Source organism: Geotrypetes seraphini, chromosome 3 (genome assembly GCF_902459505.1).
Source record: "Geotrypetes seraphini chromosome 3, aGeoSer1.1, whole genome shotgun sequence".
NCBI classification, from domain to species: Eukaryota; Metazoa; Chordata; class Amphibia; order Gymnophiona; family Dermophiidae; genus Geotrypetes; species Geotrypetes seraphini.
In genome coordinates, this window is record NC_047086.1 from 4,727,757 (window position 1) to 4,748,300 (window position 20,544).

General features: G+C 45.5%; 1 protein-coding gene across 2 annotated transcripts in view; it reads right to left on the reverse strand.

Annotated features, from left to right (window-relative positions):
- The window catches only part of SLC16A10 (solute carrier family 16 member 10), a 141,676-nt gene that overhangs the window by 22,168 nt on the left and 98,964 nt on the right, over positions 1-20,544 (reverse strand). For both annotated transcript variants that reach the window (XR_004538776.1, XM_033937525.1), the window contains exon 5: positions 3,156-3,384. Coding sequence is in view for 1 of the 2 variants with exons in the window: in XM_033937525.1 (XP_033793416.1) it covers positions 3,156-3,384 (229 nt within the window). In the remaining variant the exon portion in view is untranslated. The remainder of the gene's footprint in view (positions 1-3,155; positions 3,385-20,544) is intronic.

Consider the following 20,544-nt stretch of genomic DNA (forward strand, 5'->3'; position numbering starts at 1 on the left):
ACCAGTATTCCAAATGCTCCCATTATTTCTTAAGGTACAAGATGAGAAATTATACTCTCAATTGCATCCACAACCACATCATACAAACCTCTAGGCATTATGGGGGCTTGGGCCTGTTGAATGTTAGATATCTAATGATAGCATGTACAATGCGACATATTAATGACTGGTATAGAACATCCCATGCCTTTTCGGCAACCACTATGGAATTGTCTTTGATGGGCACCTGGCATTTTAGTTGTTATTTGCATAAGATGGTCTTCGCCAGCCTGTACTACTCCGGCGCTCAGGTATTTACCTGCTGCTACAGCCAGCTGGCGCTGGACGTGTAAATATCATGGAGATTCCATAGGGGTGTCCTCTTACCTTGTAATTTGTGGGAACCCGGCCTTTCCACTGGGCCAGTCTGGGTCCATGTTCCATCGCTGGAAAGCAAAAGGTATACATTATTTGTTTCAAAATCAAACATTACATCCATTCCCTAGGAGGACTTAACAGAGGATGTTCAGGATGAACTGGCTACATGTTACACTTTGGGTGCTCAACTCCCAGTTCTTCTGTGGTTTCATCATCATTACCTTCAAGACTCAACTTTGTTTAAGCCCTCCCTCCCCTCCGACGTCAGCGCTGATGTCGGGAAGACTTCTGTTCAGCTCTGTGCTGCAAGCAGAGCAGGTAGAGATAAGAGGAGCCGCGCGACTGAGTACATCCAGCCCCGCAGGAACCCCGTGACCCTCGGAGGTGTCCCCAGGGATCCCCGCGACCCTAGGGGGCATCCCCACGGGATCCCCGTGACCCTAGGGGGCGTCCCCACAGGATCCCCGTGACCTGAAGGGGGAACCCGCGGGTCCCGCGGGATTCCCGTCATCCCCGTTCCCGTGCAGCTCTCTACTCTGAGTCTCCTCTTCTCCAGGGAAAAGAGACTCAGTTTCTCCAATCTCTCAGCGTATGAAAGGTTTTCCATCCCTTTTATCAGACGCATCGCTCTCCTCTGAACCCTCTCGAGTAACGCCATATCCTTCTTAAGGTACGGCGACCAATATTGGATGCAGTACTCCAAATGCAGATGCATCATTGCCCGATACAACGGCAGGATAACTTCTTTCGTTCTGGTAGTAATACCCTTCTTGATTATACCTAGCATTCTATTCGCTCTTTTAGCGGCTGCTGCGCACTGTGCCGTCTGCTTCATTGTCATGTCCACCATTACCCCCAAGTCCCTTTCTTGGGTACTCTCATTCAATAACATCCCTTCCATCGTATAGTTGTACCTCGGGTTTCTGCTTCCCACATGCAATACTTTACATTTTTCAACGTTGAACTTCATCTGCCATCTCGTCGCCCATTCCCCTAGTTTGTTCAAGTCCCTTTGCAATTCTTCGCAGTCCTCCTTAGTCCAAGCTCCACTAAATAGTTTGGTGTCGTCCGCAAATTTTATTATCTCGCACTTCGTCCCTGTTTCTAGATCATTTATGAATATATTAAATAGCAGCGGCCCGAGCACCAAGCCCTGCAGAACACCACTCGTGACCCTCCTCCAGTCCGAGTAGTGGCCCTTCACCTCTACCCTCCTATTCACCAACCAGTTTCTGATCCATCTGTGTACGTCTCCGTCCACCCCATGGTTCTTTAGTTTCCGGAGTAGACGTTCATAAGGCACCTTGTCAAAGGCTTTTTGGAAATCTAGGTATATGATAGTTTCCCGGGTCACCTCTTGATCCCTTTTTAAAGATAGGCGTAACATTGGCTATCTTCCAATCCTCCGGGATCACGCCTGTTTTCAGGGATAGGTTGCAAATTTGCTGCAGTAGTTCCGCTATCTCCTCCTTTAATTCCTTCAGAACTCTTGGATGGATTCCGTCCAGACCCGGGAATTTGACAGTTTTTAGTTTTTCTATCCGCCTGCGTACGTCTTCAAGGCTCACTTCCATGGATGTTAATTTTTCTGCTTGATTTCCATTGAAGAATTGCTCAGGTTCCGGTATGTTGGTTGTGTCTTCGTTTGTAAATACAGATGAAAAGCACACTCAAGGGGGGAGGGGGGAGTTGGGAATAATTTTATAAGATATGTTATAATATATTATATAACACGTGTATATTTCTATTTCGGTTGAAAATGAGATGAAGGGTGGGTGGTTGGGTGGGGGTTATTACATAACTAGATTTTTATGTGTTAGATATTATAGTGCTATATTGAAATTACTTGTATAATGTATTTTTGTGCATTTGTTGTTCAATTTGAAAATGAATAAAGATTAAAAAAAAAACCAAACCAACAAATAGGAGAAAATATTTTTTCACTCAAACAATAGTTAGGCTCTGGAACTCGTTGCCAGACGATATGGTAAAAAGGTTTAGACAAGTTCCTGGAAGCAAAATCCATTAGTATGGTATTGAGATAGACATAGGGGAGGCCACTGCATGCCCTGGGACTGGTAGTATGGAAACTATATGGGATTCTGCCAAGTACTTGTGACCTGGATTTGCCACTCTTAGAAACAGGATACCGGGCTAGATGGACCATTGGTCTGGCCCATTATGGTTGTTCTTATGTTCTTAAATACTGCATCCAGTAGCCTCAGGTAAGGTGGTAAGAGTCAATTGTAGCCTCAGTTCCTGGCATGCTTTTAGGCCCCAGAATAGACAAAGTTATGTCAAAGAAGCAATGCTGAGCCACACCACCTAACACACTGTTGAGCAAACCGGTATCAAAGATGCTGGACAATTTCTTCTGCTGCAAACTTTAAAGAGTGCTGTAAAAGATGTAGAATCTACAGTAAAACACTCAGCTTCCCTACAAAATATTATCTTAAATGCAGCTTTTGACATGCTGTAGCACAGAAACTCCACAAAGGCCAACCTTAAAGCAGGTAATGCAGCAGAGCCAGAAGTAACAGGCCGTCAAACCTCAGAAATACAATATAAATGTCTGCCAAAACAATCACCACCACATCAGTGCTTCACTTTTCCTCCACAGCACAGTCACATGGCATTCCTGTGCCCATTCTTTGAGCCCTTCAGTGCCAGAGGTTGAAGGCTCTATATCCTTATGCCCATTCCCCGAGTCCTCCAGACCACTCACACTTATCAGGATACAGAAACAGGTAAAAGATTGTGTATATTTTTAGTGTGCAAAACATTATGGCTCTCCTTACCTGCAATGGGAGGACCAACAATCATGGGGATGGACATGAACCCCAGAAGAAATCCTATTGCTTGGGAGACATCTTTTGCACCCACCAATTCAAAGGCAACAGGAGCCATGATACAAATGAAGCAGCCATCAAAGAGCCCCATGAAAAGGCAGACAGCAATGAGGGCCCCAAAAGTGTTGCAGAGCGGGATCATCATGGACATCAGCCCAATGAAGAAAAAAGAGATGACCTAGAAAGAAAGGGGTTGAAACTTTAAGCAATGATCATATGTACTAATTTTATAAATGCCTCAATCAGGTGTATGCTGACACTTCTGCAATTAACTACATGCATAGGGGCAATTTTAAAAGTTATTTCTGTGTAGGCACCTATGTTTGTCCATTCTGATAGCAAAAATACTTACCTTTTGCAGATGTTCTCCAAGAACAGCAGGCATACATTCTCACAAGTGGATGATGTAATCTATGGAACCTGGTATAGCCACTGCCAAGTTCACTAGCACTTCAGATCTCTAGGCAGTGCCTGTACCATGCATGTGCAGGTATCTTCCTGCCTATCAGTATGCGGGCCTAACAGTTTAGTTAAAAAAAAATAAAAAATCATGTAAGAAGCCAACTAGGGGAGATGGACAGGTTGTGAGAATTTTATGCTTGCTGTCCTTGGAGAACACCCGCTATAGGTTAAGTATCTTTGCTTTCTCCAAGGACAAGCAGACATTATATTCTCACACATGGGACACCCAAGCTGCCAGGAATATGTCTCTGAAAAAGGCTTCATGAATAAATATGAGCCTGGTGAAACCAACAGGGCTGGAGAGAAAGTTGGCACTCAGGTAGGGAAAAAAAAAAGATTTTGCAGACCTGATTTCCAAACAGTTTTGCTGCAAACAATGAAAGATAAAGGTATGGACTGAGGGCCAAGTAGCCGCCTTGCAGATATCCTCAACAGATGCAGAGTGGAAATGAGCTACTGAGGCAGCCATAGCATGTATACTGTGTGATGTCACATGGCCTTGGAGCATCATCCCAGCCTGAGCATATTTGTATATAAAGGAGATACAATCACTAGCCAAGCGAAGATGGTTCTCTTGGAAACAGAACTCCTAGCTTATTAAGATAAAAAGCTATAAAGAGCTGGGAAGATTTAGGAGGTTTACTCCAGTTCAGAACACACCTGCAATCCAAGGTATGAAGCACTGCTTCTCCAGAATGGGAATGTGGCGCTTACCTTGGGGTAGGTTTTTTTAACGTGCGTCCCAATTGGCTGGTTAGATAGCAGTAGGATGCCTACCGCCACCTAAGAACATGAACTGCCGCTGCTGGGTCAGACCAGTGGTCCATCTTGCCCAGCAGTCCGCTCATGCAGCGGCCCTCTGGTCAAAGACCAGCGCCCTAACTGAGACTAGCCCTATCAGCGTACGTTCTTGTTCAGCAGGAACTTGTCTAACTTTGTCTTGAATCCCTGGAGGGTGTTTTCCCCTACAACAGACTCCGAAAGAGCGTTCCAGTTTTCCACCACTCTGGGTGAAGAAGAACTTCCTTACGTTTGTACGGAATCTGTCCCCTTTTAAATTTAGAGAGTGCCTTCTCATTCTCCCTACCTTGGAGAGGGTGAACAACCTGTCCTTATCTACTGTCTATCCCCTTCAGTACCTTGAATGTTTCGATCATGTCCCCTATCAATCTCCTCTGTTCGAGGTAGAAGAGGCCCAGTTTCTCTAATCTCTCACTGTACGGCAGCTCCTCCAACCTCTTAACCATCTTAGTTGCTCTTCTCTGGACCCTTTCGAGTAGTACTGTATTCTTCTTCATGTACGGCAACCAGTGCTAGACACAGTACTCCAGGTGAGGGCGCATAATGGCCTGGTACACCGGCATGATAACCTTCTCCGATCTGTTCGTGATCCCCTTCTTTATCAGTCCAAGCATTCTGTTTGCCCTTTTTGCCGCCGCCACACATTGCACGGACGGCTTCATCGACTTGTCGATCAGAACTCCTAAGTCCCTTTCCTGGAAGGTCTCTTCAAGTACCGCCATGGATATCCTGTATTCGTACATGAGATTTTTGTTACCAACATGCATCACCTTACACTTGTCCACGTTGAACCTTATCTGCCATGTCGATACCCATTCCTCGAGCCTGATTATATCACGTTGCAGATCTTCGCAATCCCCCTGCGTCTTCACTACTCTGAATAACTTCGTATCGTCTGCAAATTTAATCACCTCGCTCGTCATACCTATGTACAGATCGTTTATAAAGATGTTGAAGAGCACGGGTCCAAATACCAAGCCCTGCAGCACCCCACTGGTGATGCTCTTCCAGTCCGAGTATTGTCCATTTACCCCCACTCTGTTTCCTATGTTCCAGCCAGTTTTTAATCCACGTGAGTATTTAACCCTCGATTCCATGGCTCGCAATTTTCCAAAGTAGTCATTCATGTTAATTCATGTTAATACATAAAAGGGAAAAAACCAGCTAAGGAAGCAGTGGGCACTCTCGACGACCAAGGAAGAAAAGGGTGCATCAAGGAAGACAAACGGATTGCGATTAGGCTAAACTCATTCTTTGCGTCTGTCTTTACCAAGGAGGACACTGCATCAATGCCAGAAACAGGGAGAGTATTCAAGGGAGAAAATGAGGATAGCCTCACCACAGTAAATGTGGATTTGAACATGATATATTATCAGATCGACAGATTGAGAAGTGATAATCCCCTGGACCAGATGGAATTCACCCGAGAGTGCTAAAGGAGCTTAAGATAGAAATCGGAGAACTACTACAATCCCTAGCTAACTTGTCAATTAAAACTGGGCAAATACCAGAAGACTGGAGGATAGCAAATGCCATCCCAATCTTCAAAAAGGGATCGAGAGGAGAACCGGGCAACTATAGACCTGTGAGTCTTACGTCGGTTCCTGAGAAGATGATTGAAGCACTAATAAAGGATAGCATAGAGTAACACCTGGAAAATCACGACCTGATGAGAGCTAGCCAAAACGGCTTTAGGAAAGGGAAGTCATGTTTGACTAATTTACTTCAATTTTTTGAGGAGGTGAACAAACAAATTGATAGCGGTGAACCGGTGGATATAATATATTTGGATTTCCAGAAAGCGTTCGACAAGGTTCCCCACGCAAGGCTTCTGAAGAAACTACAAAGCCATGGAATAGAAGGAGATATACTAAGATGGATAGGCAAATGGTTAGAAAACAGATTGCAGAGGGTGGGCATAAATGGGAAGTTCTCGGACTGGGAAGAGGTAACGAGCGGTGTACCCCAGGGATCAGTTCTTGGGCCCATCTTGTTCAATATCTACATAAACGACCTAGAAGATGAAACAACAAGTAATTTAATCAAGTTTGCGGACGACACAAAACTATGTCGGGTAGTTGGGACACAAAAGGACAGAGAAGAACTTCAGAGAGATTTGAATCAGCTAGAGAAATGGGCAGAAAAGTGGCAGTTTAACATAGAAAAATGCAAAGTGATGCACCTGGGTAAGAAAAACAAGGAACATGAATATAAAATGTTAGGTGTGACACTGGGCAAGATCGAACAAGAAAGGGACCTGGGGGTACTGATAGACAGGACCCTGAAGCCGTCGGCTCAATGCGCAGCGGCAGCAAAGAAAGCAAATAGGATGTTGGGCATGATAAAGAAGGGAATCACAAGTAAATCGGCGGACATCATAATGCCGCTTTACAGAGCAATGGTCAGACCACACTTGGAGTACTGTGTTCAACACTGGTCTCCCTACCTAAAGAAGGATATAACCCTACTGGAGAGGGTGCAAAGGCGAGCCACGAAGCTAGTTAAAGGTATCGAGAATTTGAGCTACAAAGAACGCCTCGGAAAACTGGGATTGTTCACCCTCGAGAAGAGAATACTGCGAGGAGACATGATAGAGACTTTTAAAATACTAAAAGGATTTGACAAAATAGAGCAAGAAACATCGTTATTCACATTGTCAAATGTGACTCGGACAAGAGGTCATGGACTGAAACTGAGGGGCACCAGGCCCAGGACAAATATTAGGAAGTTCTGTTTCGCACAACGAGTGGTGGATGCTTGGAACGCTCTCCCTGAGGAGGTCGTGATGGAGACCAGCATTCTGGGATTCAAGAGCAAGTTGGATGCACACCTTCTTGCAAATCACATTGGGGGATACGAGTAAACAAGGTTTCTCAGCAGGGAACACCTGGCTTGGCCTTCGCGGGTGCGGGTCGCCGGACTGGATGGACCTAGGGTCTGATCCGGCGAAGCCATTTCTTATGTTCTTATGTTCACGTGAGTATTTCACCCTCGATTCCATGGCTCGCAATTTTCCAAAGTAGTCATTCATGTGGAACCTTGTCGAATGCCTTCTGAAAGTCCAGATATACAATGTCGACCGGTTCGCCCTTGTCTATCTGCCTGTTTACTCCCTCGAAGAAGTGCAGCAAGTTTGTCAAACAAGATCTGCCTTAGCTGAAATCAGGAAGCAATTTATAGAACAAACAAAATTTCTTATATACCGCAGCTAACCCGCGATTCTGTGAGGTTAACAATAATTAAACTAGAAATATACATGGTATAAACACAGTTAATTAATTAAAATATTTACCAAATAGATCAGGCTTCATAAATTTTCTAAATGCCAAATAAGAAGTAGAGATAGAAAAATACATACTAATTTGTTTATCCCATAATGCTGCCTGATATGTTAAGATCTTACTAAAGAAGCATTTATACACACATCCTTTTACAGAAGGAAAATCAAAGAGCCGAAGATCACATAGATGTTTTCTATTGGCAAATTTAAAATGATCCATGAATTTGCCCCTATGTCTCTAATTTTATCCTGTAAGGACAGCACTGGTACCATAGAGATGGTACAGATGGTACAGGAGGTGCTAAGTGTCCCTCAATGATGAGGCACACCTCTGAGGAGACACCAGCTGTAGAAATGGGTTCCTCGATTCTATAGGTTGATGCTTGGAATACGCCGATGGAGTAGAGGCTCTCAAAGATGTCGATGCATGTTTAGATGGAGAATGCCAAGTTTATTTTAAACTTTCTATCCCACCTTAGGGAAAACCTTCAAGGTGGCTTACAATCTAAAACATGTTTAAAATACACAATGTACAGAAAATAAATCAACATATAATAGGAGACATCACTAAGTAATCCCACCACAAAAAAAAATTTTTGTTGTTTTTTCTGTCCTTCAAGATCCACCCAGCAATATCCTTTATACCTGAGTTTAGGCATCAGCGAAAAGATAACTGAAGTTATAGTACATGAACACGTCAGAGATGCAATTTTTGTGGTAAATGGAATTCATTATCACTGTCACTAAAAATATATCTTTGTGCGATGGAATTATTATTAGTTGCTTATTTAAAGATCGCAAGCTCCTACCTGCTATTTGTGAAGTCAATAACTGTGTTAAGTATAATGGTTCATCCGCTCTCAATACTTTGGCTTCCAGTAAAGTATCAAAAAGTATACAAACTTCTTCTCAAAACTTTCAATGAGCATTTTTCATATATGAAGACATATGATCAAATTTACGGAGATTATGGATCACTCTAATGGCTGTATTTTGTACAATCTTTAATCTTTGATTAATTTATTATTATTTCCAGTGTTTTTGAACATTCTAGTACATTCTCTCATTATCCATCAAATAATCCAGCATAAAGAGAATTATAATAGTCTATGTCAGAAGGATATCCAATCTTATTAGGTGTAACTTACAAATTTCGAAGGTAGTGAAAAATTCTTTTTTTTTTTGACTGAAATGATAACTTAGATGCTGCCTCTTAGCTGTTGTCTGACCCTGATGGCATTACTAGCTGCAATGTTGACATCGATGCTGACTTCGGTACCAAGGATGGTCTCTGAACCTTGGCATCTTTTGGCAGATATCCTTGATGCTCCCGATGTTGACCCGAAAATTTTTTCAAACTGGAGCTGCCTAGCCTTCAGAGATCTTTGTGAAGTAGAGAGCAGTGCTTGCAATTATCTACCCAGTGGTCAGGACCCTGGCAATGAATAAGCCAATTATGCATTCAGTGACTGAAATGGTCTTGTTGCAGCAAATGCACCACTTAGGTTATAAGTGGTATATAAATGCTAAAAATAAATAAATTAAATGTCATGGCCTTCCGGGGCGCTAGTGAGCACCACTGTAAATGGCAGCGTAGTGGATTTGCTCCGCAGCTCAGATCACTATAAAGAATCAATATTTCTTTCCCCTCAGCGGCGATTTTGTTGTAACCTGCCGGATTACCTGCATAAAGATGTCAGCTACCAAGACAGGCAAGAGAAAGAGCGTGGAACCCATCTCGCCGCAAAAAAATCCGTCTGCAAAAGACGAGACAGACTCCCTGCAAACTGTCATGGAACTCCGCTCCATGCGTGACTTGCTGACCACCACGAACCAAAACACAGAAGACATTAAAACGGAGCTAGCCTCACTGACGATCGAAATGGCAGTTTGCCGCTCAAGAATTGATACAGCCGAACAGAAAATTGAGGTAAATGAAAATAACATTAAAACGTTACAACGTCAAGTAAAAAAAATCACCATCTTGGAACAAGAGCTCGAGGACGCTCAGAACCGTTCGCGAAGAAATAATCTGCGCGTTCTGGGGATCCCGGAGGCGAGGGAAGGTAGAGACGCCATTGCTTTTCTACAAATGACACTGCCAAAAGCTTCTGAATATTGAATTTAAATTTGAACTAGAAATTGACAGAGCACACCGCTCACCGACACACGTGCTCGATGTGCAGGCGAAATACCCGAGGCCTATCATCGCCCGGCTGCTGCGGTACTCCCAGGTCATGGAAATTATGCGACAAGCGAAGCTTCATCACCCTCTTAAATTTGAGGGTCATAATATCCTTATCGTTCCTGATCTATCTAAACAAACCGCTAAGCGCAGAAAACAACTTTTAGAATACAGACCTAAATTGAAAAGCATGAGCGCCAAATACGGCATGTTCTATCCAGCCACCCTCCGTGTCACGATCAACAATACTACTAAGAATTTTCAACATCCCCATGAACTGGCGGATTTTCTGGAGCTGCAGGCCCCGAGCAACATAGATGTCACCTGAACCTCATGGCTCCAATGTGACCTCCCTGCTGCACTACACGAGATCTCTGCTTTCCAGTATCTCAATTTTTCTGAGTGCCTATACGAAATGAATGTTATGTTGAATGCTTGTCTTTTTGATATGGGTGCTTGTTTTTGGAATTGTTTGGTTGCTGTATTTTCTGCAGTATTTTTTCCTGTTTTCCCGAGGGAACACTTCTGTGTTTTTTTGAGCTGCGTTGAGCTCTCTGCTATTTGCCTATGTGGCCTTACTATACCTATGTCTTTTCAGTTACCTATGTCCGTTCTTCTTTGCTACTATGTGAAGTTAGAGACAGCTGTCTCTGAGTTTCCCTTTTGCATTGGTGTACCTTTTACATTACTTCTGCTTTCCTTTTCTCTGATTCTTACAATTTACATTATACTCTATATTTCCATGTATGGTTCTCACGTGAGTCACATATTACTGTCGTGCCTTCATCATTTATCAATCTATAGTGGGTGTTCCATTTTCTATATACCAATAGTACTGTCTCATGTGTCCTGCCATGGTTTCCATGATATTACCGCAGTGTTCCCGCTAAGCTGCGCTGGGGTGCGCTGGCGCACAAAATATTACCTCGCAGCGCACAAGTTTCTCGTCACAGCGCACACAGTGTAGAGCACAGTTCTTCAACCGCCGGTCCGCAAACAAAATCTTGCCGGTCCGCGAAGGATTCGGTCCCCGCCGCAACGAAAGGCCGGCGTCAGCTGACTTGCAACTTCCTGTTGCAGTCGCTGTGCCGGGACTCCTGCCTTCGCCGGGACTCCTGCCTTCCACCGCGTTTGCCTCCTGCCTTGTCTCCGCACCTCCAGACCAGCAGCGGCAGCTGTGTATGCTTTTAACTTCGGCACAGAGCTGCCCCTAATCAATAGTTTAGCGCGGTTTCATAAGGCAGCCTCGGGGCCTTTGCTAGGCCGGCCCACATCGCATCATCGAAGCGGGCCGGCTATCAAAGGCCCCGAGGCTGCCTCATGAAACCGCGCTAAACTATTGATTAGGGGCAGCTCTGTGCCGAAGTTAAAAGCATACAGAGCTGCCGCTGCTGGTCTGAACTCTTGGGCCGCTGAAGGAGGGCAAAAAGCAGCTGTCCTGGAGGTTTCCCTTCCTCTCGCCTTTACAGGTTCCTTTTTTCCACCTTTTTTTTTTTCCTTCAAACGGCAACGGGCCCCAGCATCGACATCAATCAAGTAAGTTCCACTGTCAATCAAGCGGTTCTGCTCGGCCAAAGCTTCCCCTGTGACATGAGCCACCCTCAGGGGAAAGAAAGTGACCCACAAAGGTGAGGGGAAGGGGGGCAGATGATGGAAGTTGGGGGGGGGGGAGAGAGAGAGAGAGAGAGAGAGAAGGGGCAGATGATGGAATGGAGGAGATGAGAGAGAGAGAGAAGGGGACAGATGATGGAAGTGAGAAGAAGGGAGAGAGAGCAGAAGGCAGATGGATGTCAGTTGAGAAGGGAGAGCAGATGCTGAATGGAAGTGGGGAAAGAACACATACTGGATGGAAGGAGGAGATAAATAAAGGGGGAAGAAAATAGTAAGATAATGGAGGGGTGAGGGAAAGGGGTGACAAGCTGTGTGTAGACACAGTGAAAAGAGGGAAACGGGACTAAATAGTAAGAAAGAATTTAATTTAGATGGAGGCAGAAAATAGAGAAGGAAGACCAGAGAAGAAAAGGGAAGAGAGAGCAGAGAATGATCAGATCTGAGTGGAGGAAATGAGAAGAGAGATATGCTAAAAACCACAGGGGGGAGGGAAGGATAGAGATGCCAGACCATGAGGGGAACAGAAGGAAGATGATGGATGCTAGACCAAATTGGGGGGTGGGGGGGGGGGGCAGGAGGAGAGATGGCAGGGAAAGACAGACAGTGAATGGAAGGGGCAGATGCTGGACTGAAGAGACAGAGAAGGTTATCATGCTGCTGTACCGGGCCATGGTACGCCCTCACCTGGAGTACTGCGTCCAGCACTGGTACTTTAAGAAGGACACGGTACTACTCGAAAGGATCCAGAGAAGAGCAACTAAAATGGTTAAGGGGCTGGAGGAGTTGCCGTACAGCGAAAGATTAGAGAAACTGGGCCTCTTCTCCCTTGAGCAGAGGAGATTGAGAGGGGACATGATAGAAACATTCAAGGTACTGAAGGGAATAGACTTAGTAGCTAAGGCAGGGAGAACGAGAGGGCACTCTCTAAAGTTGAAAGGGGATAGATTCCATACAAACGTAAGGAAGTTCTGTGGTAGAAAGCAACATATTTATTTGGCTCATAACTTGCTGGCGCCCGATATTTTTAGCTCACAGTGAAAAAAGTTTGCTCACAACACCCGCCCGCTTAGAGGGAACACTGCAATGAGGTGTTCTGAATATATGCAATTTGGGTTTCAATCTTATCAGCCGCTGGAATGTTATCCCTGTCCTTTATGTTCTACCCCATATTATCATTCATATACCTTGTGCCATATACTGGTAGATCAGTTTACATGTGCTTTTTGATGTAATACTACACTTGAATTGATATATCACTTAAATTTTGTCCCTTAAATGTGAAAGGTCTAAATAATCCTGTTAAACAACAAAAGATTAGGGAGTATGTCTCCAGACTTCAGCCTGATATAATTTTCTTGCAAATTCTAATGATTCTGCTAAATTTCATTTTTCCTGGGCCTTACCACCTTTGTTTTCATCGGCTGTAGATAAAAAAAATGGTGTTCTGATGTTTATTAAGCGAAGACAGGATTTACAACTGATTTCTCACTCCTCCGATCTAGCAGCACACTTAGAGTTACAAGGTCTTCCACTGATGTGCCTTAATATCTATGCTCCTAATGGTGACTCTCCTACTTACACTGTCTTCTGATGAACTTTTTATTCTAGGTGGGGATTTCAACCTTATTTTAGACCCCATTCGGGATCGTCAGTCCTCTGCCCTACACAAAACATCTCGTTCTTGGTACAAATTACAGGGTTTAATCTCCCAATTTAATTTAATTGACCCCTGGCGTGTAACGCATACTGAGGATAAGAAGTTCACTTTTTACTCTCCCCCACACTCAACATATTCACGCATTGACTATTTCTTAATTAGCTCTGCTCTATCCACATATCTCTACTCTGCTGACATTAGAGAAATCCACTTTAACAACATCTCTAGATCCCTTTTGTGTAAACAATGGAGATTCAACAACTCTCTACTTCAGGAACCTGAATTTTTGGAAACTGACTTCTTCTCTATTAATAGCCCTTCTTTCACTAACTGGGTCAATCTCTGGGACTCCTTCAAGGCTTTTATTAGAGGGGTCATAATATCTAAGGCAGCTTTTTTGAAGCGTGAGAGATTAAAATTGGTTAAAAGTCTAGAATGTCAAATCAAAACAACTGAAGAATACCATGTGCATCACCCGCATGACTTTGGAACGTTATCCCGTCTCAGGGCCTTAAAGGTAGAATACAATCTTCTCCTTAGTAAAACGGCTTCCCACACTCTGTTACTAAAGAATGCCTCGTACTACGCTGAAAACAATCGTAGTGGGCACCAACTAGCTCTATATTTAAATGGTAGAAGTTCCAAAACTTATGTTGCAGCTATTACTGATGGGAATAACCGTACTATGACTAACTCTGCTGACATTCTTTCCTGCTTTCATAAATTTTATTCCTCTCTATATACATCTGAAGCCTGTGATTTACCTACTATTAACAATTTTTTAGACACTTTACCACATACACCGATTCCTGTTTCGTGTCAACAAGTTCTTTCCACTCCCATAGATAAAACTGATATCGAATCGGCTATTACCCAACTTGCCAAATGCAAGGCTCCCGGTCCAGATGGCCTCACGGCAGAATTTTATAGAGCGTTTCTTCCTCAGTTGATAGATCCCATTCACTCTTTTTTTGCTTTCATTATTCAATCTGGCCAAATATCAGGAACCTTTACGGAAGCAACTATAATAATACTTCCCAAACCGGGCAAATCCCCGCTGTCGGTTGCCAATTACAGACCTCTATCATTGATCAATACTGATGTGAAAATATTTGCCAAAATTGTTGCTAATAAACTTCTCCCTAGTATAGAGAATATAATTTCACCGGATCAAACAGGATTTTTACCAGGTCGTCTATCTAGTGATAACACCAGGTTGTTAACTGATGTTATATGTTCGGCTGAAGCTGCTCCAGATCCTTTGCTTGTTATAGGATTAGACGCTGAAAAAGCATTCGATCGCATCGAATGGAATTATATGTTTCAAGTTTTACAATGGTATGGATTCCCTTCCTATTTCCTCTCCTTGGTTAAAATTTTGTACTCTGCACCTACTACTAAATTATATATCAATGATTTATACTCGGTCCCATTTCACCCCTCCAGGGGTACTAGACAGGGCTGTCCACTATCACCTCTATTGTTTAACATTGCCCTTGAACCCTTTTTGACAGCGATCCGTACGAATACCAATATGAGGACTAATAACACCAAATGCCCACGTCAAATTGTCAGCTTACGCTGGTGACGTACTTTTATATGTAAATCCATCCTCTATACCTCATATTCTTGATTTAATCGCATCATATTCGATTGTATCTGGCTATAAACTTAACCAAACCAAAACGGAAATCATGCCTGTCAACTGTCCAGATATAAAAGAAGATATCGTTAAGTATGGTTTTTTGTGGTCCCCCACTAAACTCAAATATTTGGGTGTCTTTTTCAGTCCAACTATTGATGACACTCTTACATATAATTTGGAATTTCTAACCACTAAACTCAAAATGCTTATTTCCCGATGGTCTCCTTTAAAGCTCACATGGTGGGGTAGATTAGACACCATTAAAATGATGCTTATACCAATCGTCAATTACACTCTATCTATGCTTCCTTGCTTAATGCCGTCTCAAAACTATAAAAAATTAGAACATATGTTGGTATCCTTTTTATGGAATGATAAAACACCTAGAATTAGTATTCGAAAACTCAAATGTACTAAAGAACAAGGTGGAGTTAATTTCCCTTGTATATATGATTACCATTTGGCATTCCTTTTGAGACAAAGTAGGAGATGGATGGAACATCCTCCTTCTTCTCCCGTACCCTTGTGGGTTTCCTTGGAATCACCTACCAACCCTTTAGTTCTAATGTATGCACCTGCCATGCATGGCGTTGCTTCACTAGAACATCACCCTGTGATTCACTCCACTCTCACTGCAATTAGATACTACGATGCTCATACTGACAATAAATGGGCCACATCTTTGACGGCACCTTTATGGAATAATCCTAATGTCAAGATTCAGAACAAAATGGTGTCGTTGAGACTGTGGCAGGATCATGGGATATGGTGCATTTCCCACATCTATGATGGTAACACTTGGTTCTCTTTTGAAACCATTTGCAGAACGCATGCTTTACCACCTTCCCAATTCTTTAGATGGCTGCAACTGACACACTGCATCAAAAAACTATTTACTACCACAATCTATACTTCTGCTTTACCATCCTATATGGTAACATGTACTTCCATTGCGGCTTCAGGTAAAGAGGCTTCTAGATGGTACAAATCAATCCGGTTCCTTACGGATTCTCATCCCTCATTTACTAGAGATATTTGGCATATGGAACTTTCCACTACTTTAAAGGATACTGAGTGGTCAAATTTATGGCTGTCTACTAGTAAAGCACTGCACTCCGCTTCTATGCTCCAATCGGCCTTCTTTCTATTACATAGAGCGTACTGAACCCCTTGTAGACTGGCTAAAATTGACACCTCTAAGTCCAAACTATGCTGGTCCTGCAACTTACAAGAAGGCACATTACGACACATGATATATGACTGCCCTATGTTACTAACCTTCTGGAAGCTAGTTTGGGGGATATAGTCAAGATGCTTAACATTACGGAAAACTTATCATACATCTTGCTCATTTTTGGCACCTCTTCCACTCGATTCTCCCCTACTGCTCCTGAGAGTTCGTCGTTACGAGCATTTTCTAACTGGAAAAATTTTTATCCCAGGACAAGCAGGCAGGTATTCTCACTAGTGGGTGATGTCATCCGACAGAGCCCCGATACTGACATCTTGCAAGCATGTCTTGCTTGAAGAAACTCAGAAGTTTCGTGATGCCCGCACCGCGCATGCGCCAGTGCCTTCCCGCCCGATGCTCCGGGCGTGTCTCCTCAGTTCTTTTTCTTCCACGGAGCTGAGAAGTCTATCTTCAATTTGCGCCTATTGAATCTCTTTTTTGCCGCGGGTTGAGTTCTTTTGGCTCTCTTGTGCATTTATTTCTTTCTTTGATTTCTTTTAAAAAAAAAAAATTTTTCCTTCCGATACCGGGTCGGCTGCGTGGCTGGGGCCCCGCGCCTTCGACCTTGCGGCGGAGCTTTTCCGGCCTATGTCCCGGCCGATTACCGGTTTTAAAAAATGTAGCAAGTGCCAGCGCGCGATTTCGCTCACGGACCCTCATCGACGCTGCTTACAGTGTCTGGGACCGGATCACTTCCCGAAATCGTGCCGGCCTTGCTCCACTCTGACGGCGAGAGCGTTTAAGCATCGCTGTCTGCTGTGGGAGTCCATGTTCAAGATGGAAGCTTCATCGGATCCTGCAGCTTCGACATTGACATCGACGGGTGCTTCGACTCCTTCGGCGAAGCCCTCTGCCTCCCCGGCTGCTTCGGGCCTCCTGAAGCCGGCATCGTTCACACCGGTTTCGGCCCCGACTTCAGCGCCGGTGCCTTCATCCGTCTCCTCGGAGCAGGTATCGACCCCGACTGTTCCACCAGTGGTGCTCAAGGTGCCGAAGACTGGCAAGCAGAAGTACACAGCACCCAAGGATCGCGGAGACCGTGCGGAAGGGCCCCCTTTTGGTGCGGATCCCTCCATATCGGCTTCGTTGCGGTCCATCCTGGAGGCTCAGTTCGTGGAGCTCATGCAGACCATGGGGCCTCGGCTGATTGCCACCATCCAGGGTGACCTTCCAGTTTCGGCTTCGAGGGGCGGACCGCCCCCTCCTCCTCCTCCTCGCCGCACGACCTCGTTGCTCGGCGAGGAGGAGCGACGAGCGGTGTCCGGGTCCTCGAGGAGGTCCTCCGTTAGCGCTGTACCTCCTTTGGAACCGATTCCCTCGAGAAGGGCCTCCCTTAGTTATATGCCTCCCTTGGAGCCCATCCCCTCGAGGAAAGCCTCGTTTAGTGACCTGCCTCCCTTGGAACCGATTACTCCGCCCCATGACTCAGTATGGCGCCCACCTTCAGGGCCACCCAGTCCTGGGCATAGCAGGAAGCAGGACGAGTTCTTCCGAACCCCCTATTAAACCTGGGCGGCGTCGGGGGAGGCGCCGACTCTGCTATCGACGGCATCGAGTCCAATCTGCTCCTTGGAGGCGTCTGACCCAGTTTCTCACAGACGGGCTCGATCCCCTTCCAGGCATCGGGAGGGGCATCGATCCAGACATTCTTCGAAGCATTCCTCTCGACACTCAACCGTTTCGCCTCAGAAGAAATTGCCTCGGTTGGGGTATGCGGCTTCGACTGGGTCTCCTCCTCCGGGCCCGGAGTTCGAGGACACCGAGGTTTTCTACTCGTCCTGTTGCTCGCAGGCCTCTCTGGAGCCTGAAGCCTCTTCTTCTTCTAGTCCGTCTCGCAGACCGGCGACGGCGGACCAACTGTCCTTTTCATCGTTCCTCAGGCAGATGGCGGATGACATGGACATTACTCTCAATGCTGGGTCTCGATATTCCAAGGAGTACCTCGATACCATGCACTTGCCTCGTCCTCCGGCAGAGTCCTTGCGGCTTCCCCTGCACAAGCTCCTCGACCAGACCTTCATGCGATGCTTCGAGTCTCCTTACTCTATCCCTGCGGTCCCTGGCAATTTGGATGCGCGGTACCGCACGGTGCATCATAAAGGCTTCGAGGGTCCTCAGCTTTCTCACCAGTCCCTCCTGGTCGAATCCTCGCTCAAGCGGTCTCATCCTGGCCAGGTCTATGCTTCAGTGCCTCCAGGCCGCAAGGGCAGAACCATGGATAAGTTTGGTTGACGCATCTATCAGAATTCGATGATGGCGTCTCGAGTCCTGAATTACAATTTCCACTTTGCAGCCTACTTGGAATTTTTTCTACCTGTGTTTCGGAAGTTCACACCATACATCGAATCCCAAGCTAGGTTTGAGTTTGAAGAAGTGGTTGCTTCGCTGTCCCAACTTCGGCTTCAGTTAATGCAATCTGCCTATGATGCGTTCGAGCTCTCCGCCCGAGCGGCGGCCTGCTCGGTGGCGATGCGCCGGTTGGCCTGGTTGCGGACCATTGATATGGACCCGAATCTTCAGGACCGCCTGGCGAACGTCCCGTGTGCTGGGGCGGATCTTTTTGACGAATCCATCGAGACTGTCACGAAGAAGTTGTCTGACCACGAAAAGTCCTTCCAATCCATCCTTCGGCCGAAGCCTAAGCCTCAGCAGTCTCAACCTTCTCGTCCGCCGTTGATTTATCAGAGGCGTTATCAGCCGAGGCAAACTCCACCTGCGAGGCAACCGGCGAAGCGTCAGCCTCCCCAGAAGGGTCAGCCTAAGTCTCAGTCGCCTGCTGTCCCTAAGACCACTCAACCTTTTTGACTGTCTCGTCGAGGGCATAACCAACCTCGTTCCGCCTCCCCCTGTTTTTCCCATCGAAGGGCGCCTCCATCATTTTTATCATCGCTGGGAGGCCGTTACAACCGACCTCTGGGTCCTTACTATCAACAAAGAAGGATACTCTCTTCATTTCCATCGGGTCCCTCCGGACCACCCTCCAAGAGAGTATCCTTCCAACTTGACTCAGACCGCCCTTCTTCTTCAGGAAGCTCAGGCTTTGCTCCGGCTTTGTGCCGTGGAGCCGGTTCCGACGGACCAACTGAACCAGGGGTTTTACTCCCGGTACTTCCTTGTTCCGAAGAAGACGGGCGACCTGCGACCATTTTGGACCTCAGGGTCCTCAACAAATTCCTAGTCAAAGAGAGATTTCGCATGCTGACACTTGCTTCTCTCTACCCCCTCCTCGAGCAGAACGACTGGTTATGCTCTCTGGATCTCAAGGAGGCCTACACTCATATTCCCATTCATCCGGCCTCTCGCAAGTTCCTCAGATTTCAGGTGGGACATCTCCATCTGCAGTATCGAGACCCTTTCCCATCCTACCTCTACGAAAACATCCCAGCGCAGGCCATCTCTTCCCTTACAAACCTTATAAACAAAGCTTTACTATCGGGCCTGTTCTCCTCAGAAATGGGCCACATTGCCTTGTCCCCTCTTCTGAAAAAAGCCGATCTTGACCCTTCCTTACCATCGAACTACCGCCCCATAGCCAACATCCCTCTTTTAACAAAACTTCTGGAGACCATAGTCGCTACCCAGTTCTCCGCTTACCTAGAGAGATTCTCCATCCTCCAACACTACCAATTCGGATTTAGGCCCAACTTCAGCACCGAGTCCCTCCTAGTTTCCCTAATCTCAAAGGTGCAACAACTACACGCCCGAAACAAATTTGCTGTTCTCCTACAGTTCGATCTCTCCGCAGCTTTCGACGTCGTGCACCACGACATACTAATCTACCAACTTTCCGAGATAGGAATAGACTCCTTTGTCCTAAAATGGTTCTCAAACTTCCTGCGCGCACGCTCCTACACTGTCAACGCAAACGGCTCCAAATCCACCTCGTGGACACCATCCTGCGGGGTCCCACAGGGCTCTCCCCTATCCCCTATCCTCTTCAACATGTATATGACCTCCCTGAAGCTTCTCAAACTATCCCCCCTTGAAACAATTTACACATATGCAGACGATATCCTTATCCTCCTCGAAACAGACCAGAACCTTACAAACCTCCAAGAGAACATCACCTCATGCATAATGAGACTTCATGCCTGGTCCCTCTCTGTTCAGATGAAATTAAATGAATCAAAGACAAAACTACTCTGGCTCGGCCCAAAGTTAGCACACCTGCCCACCCTCTTCACTCTACCCACAGGTCCCGCTCTTCGCCTTGAATTCTCAAGCAAGGTCCTCGGCATCATTATCGATTCCTCCCTCTCCCTAAACGATCACCTGAACTCCTTGGCAAAATCATGTTTTTTCAGCCTCCACATGCTTAGGAAAGTTAGATCCTATTTCCACCAAAAACACTTTACCGTCCTGGTACAATCCATCATCTTATCCAAACTCGATTACTGTAATGCCATTTACCTGTGCCTAACAAAAAAAAGTCTTCACAGACTCCAGCTCATCCAGAATACTGCGGC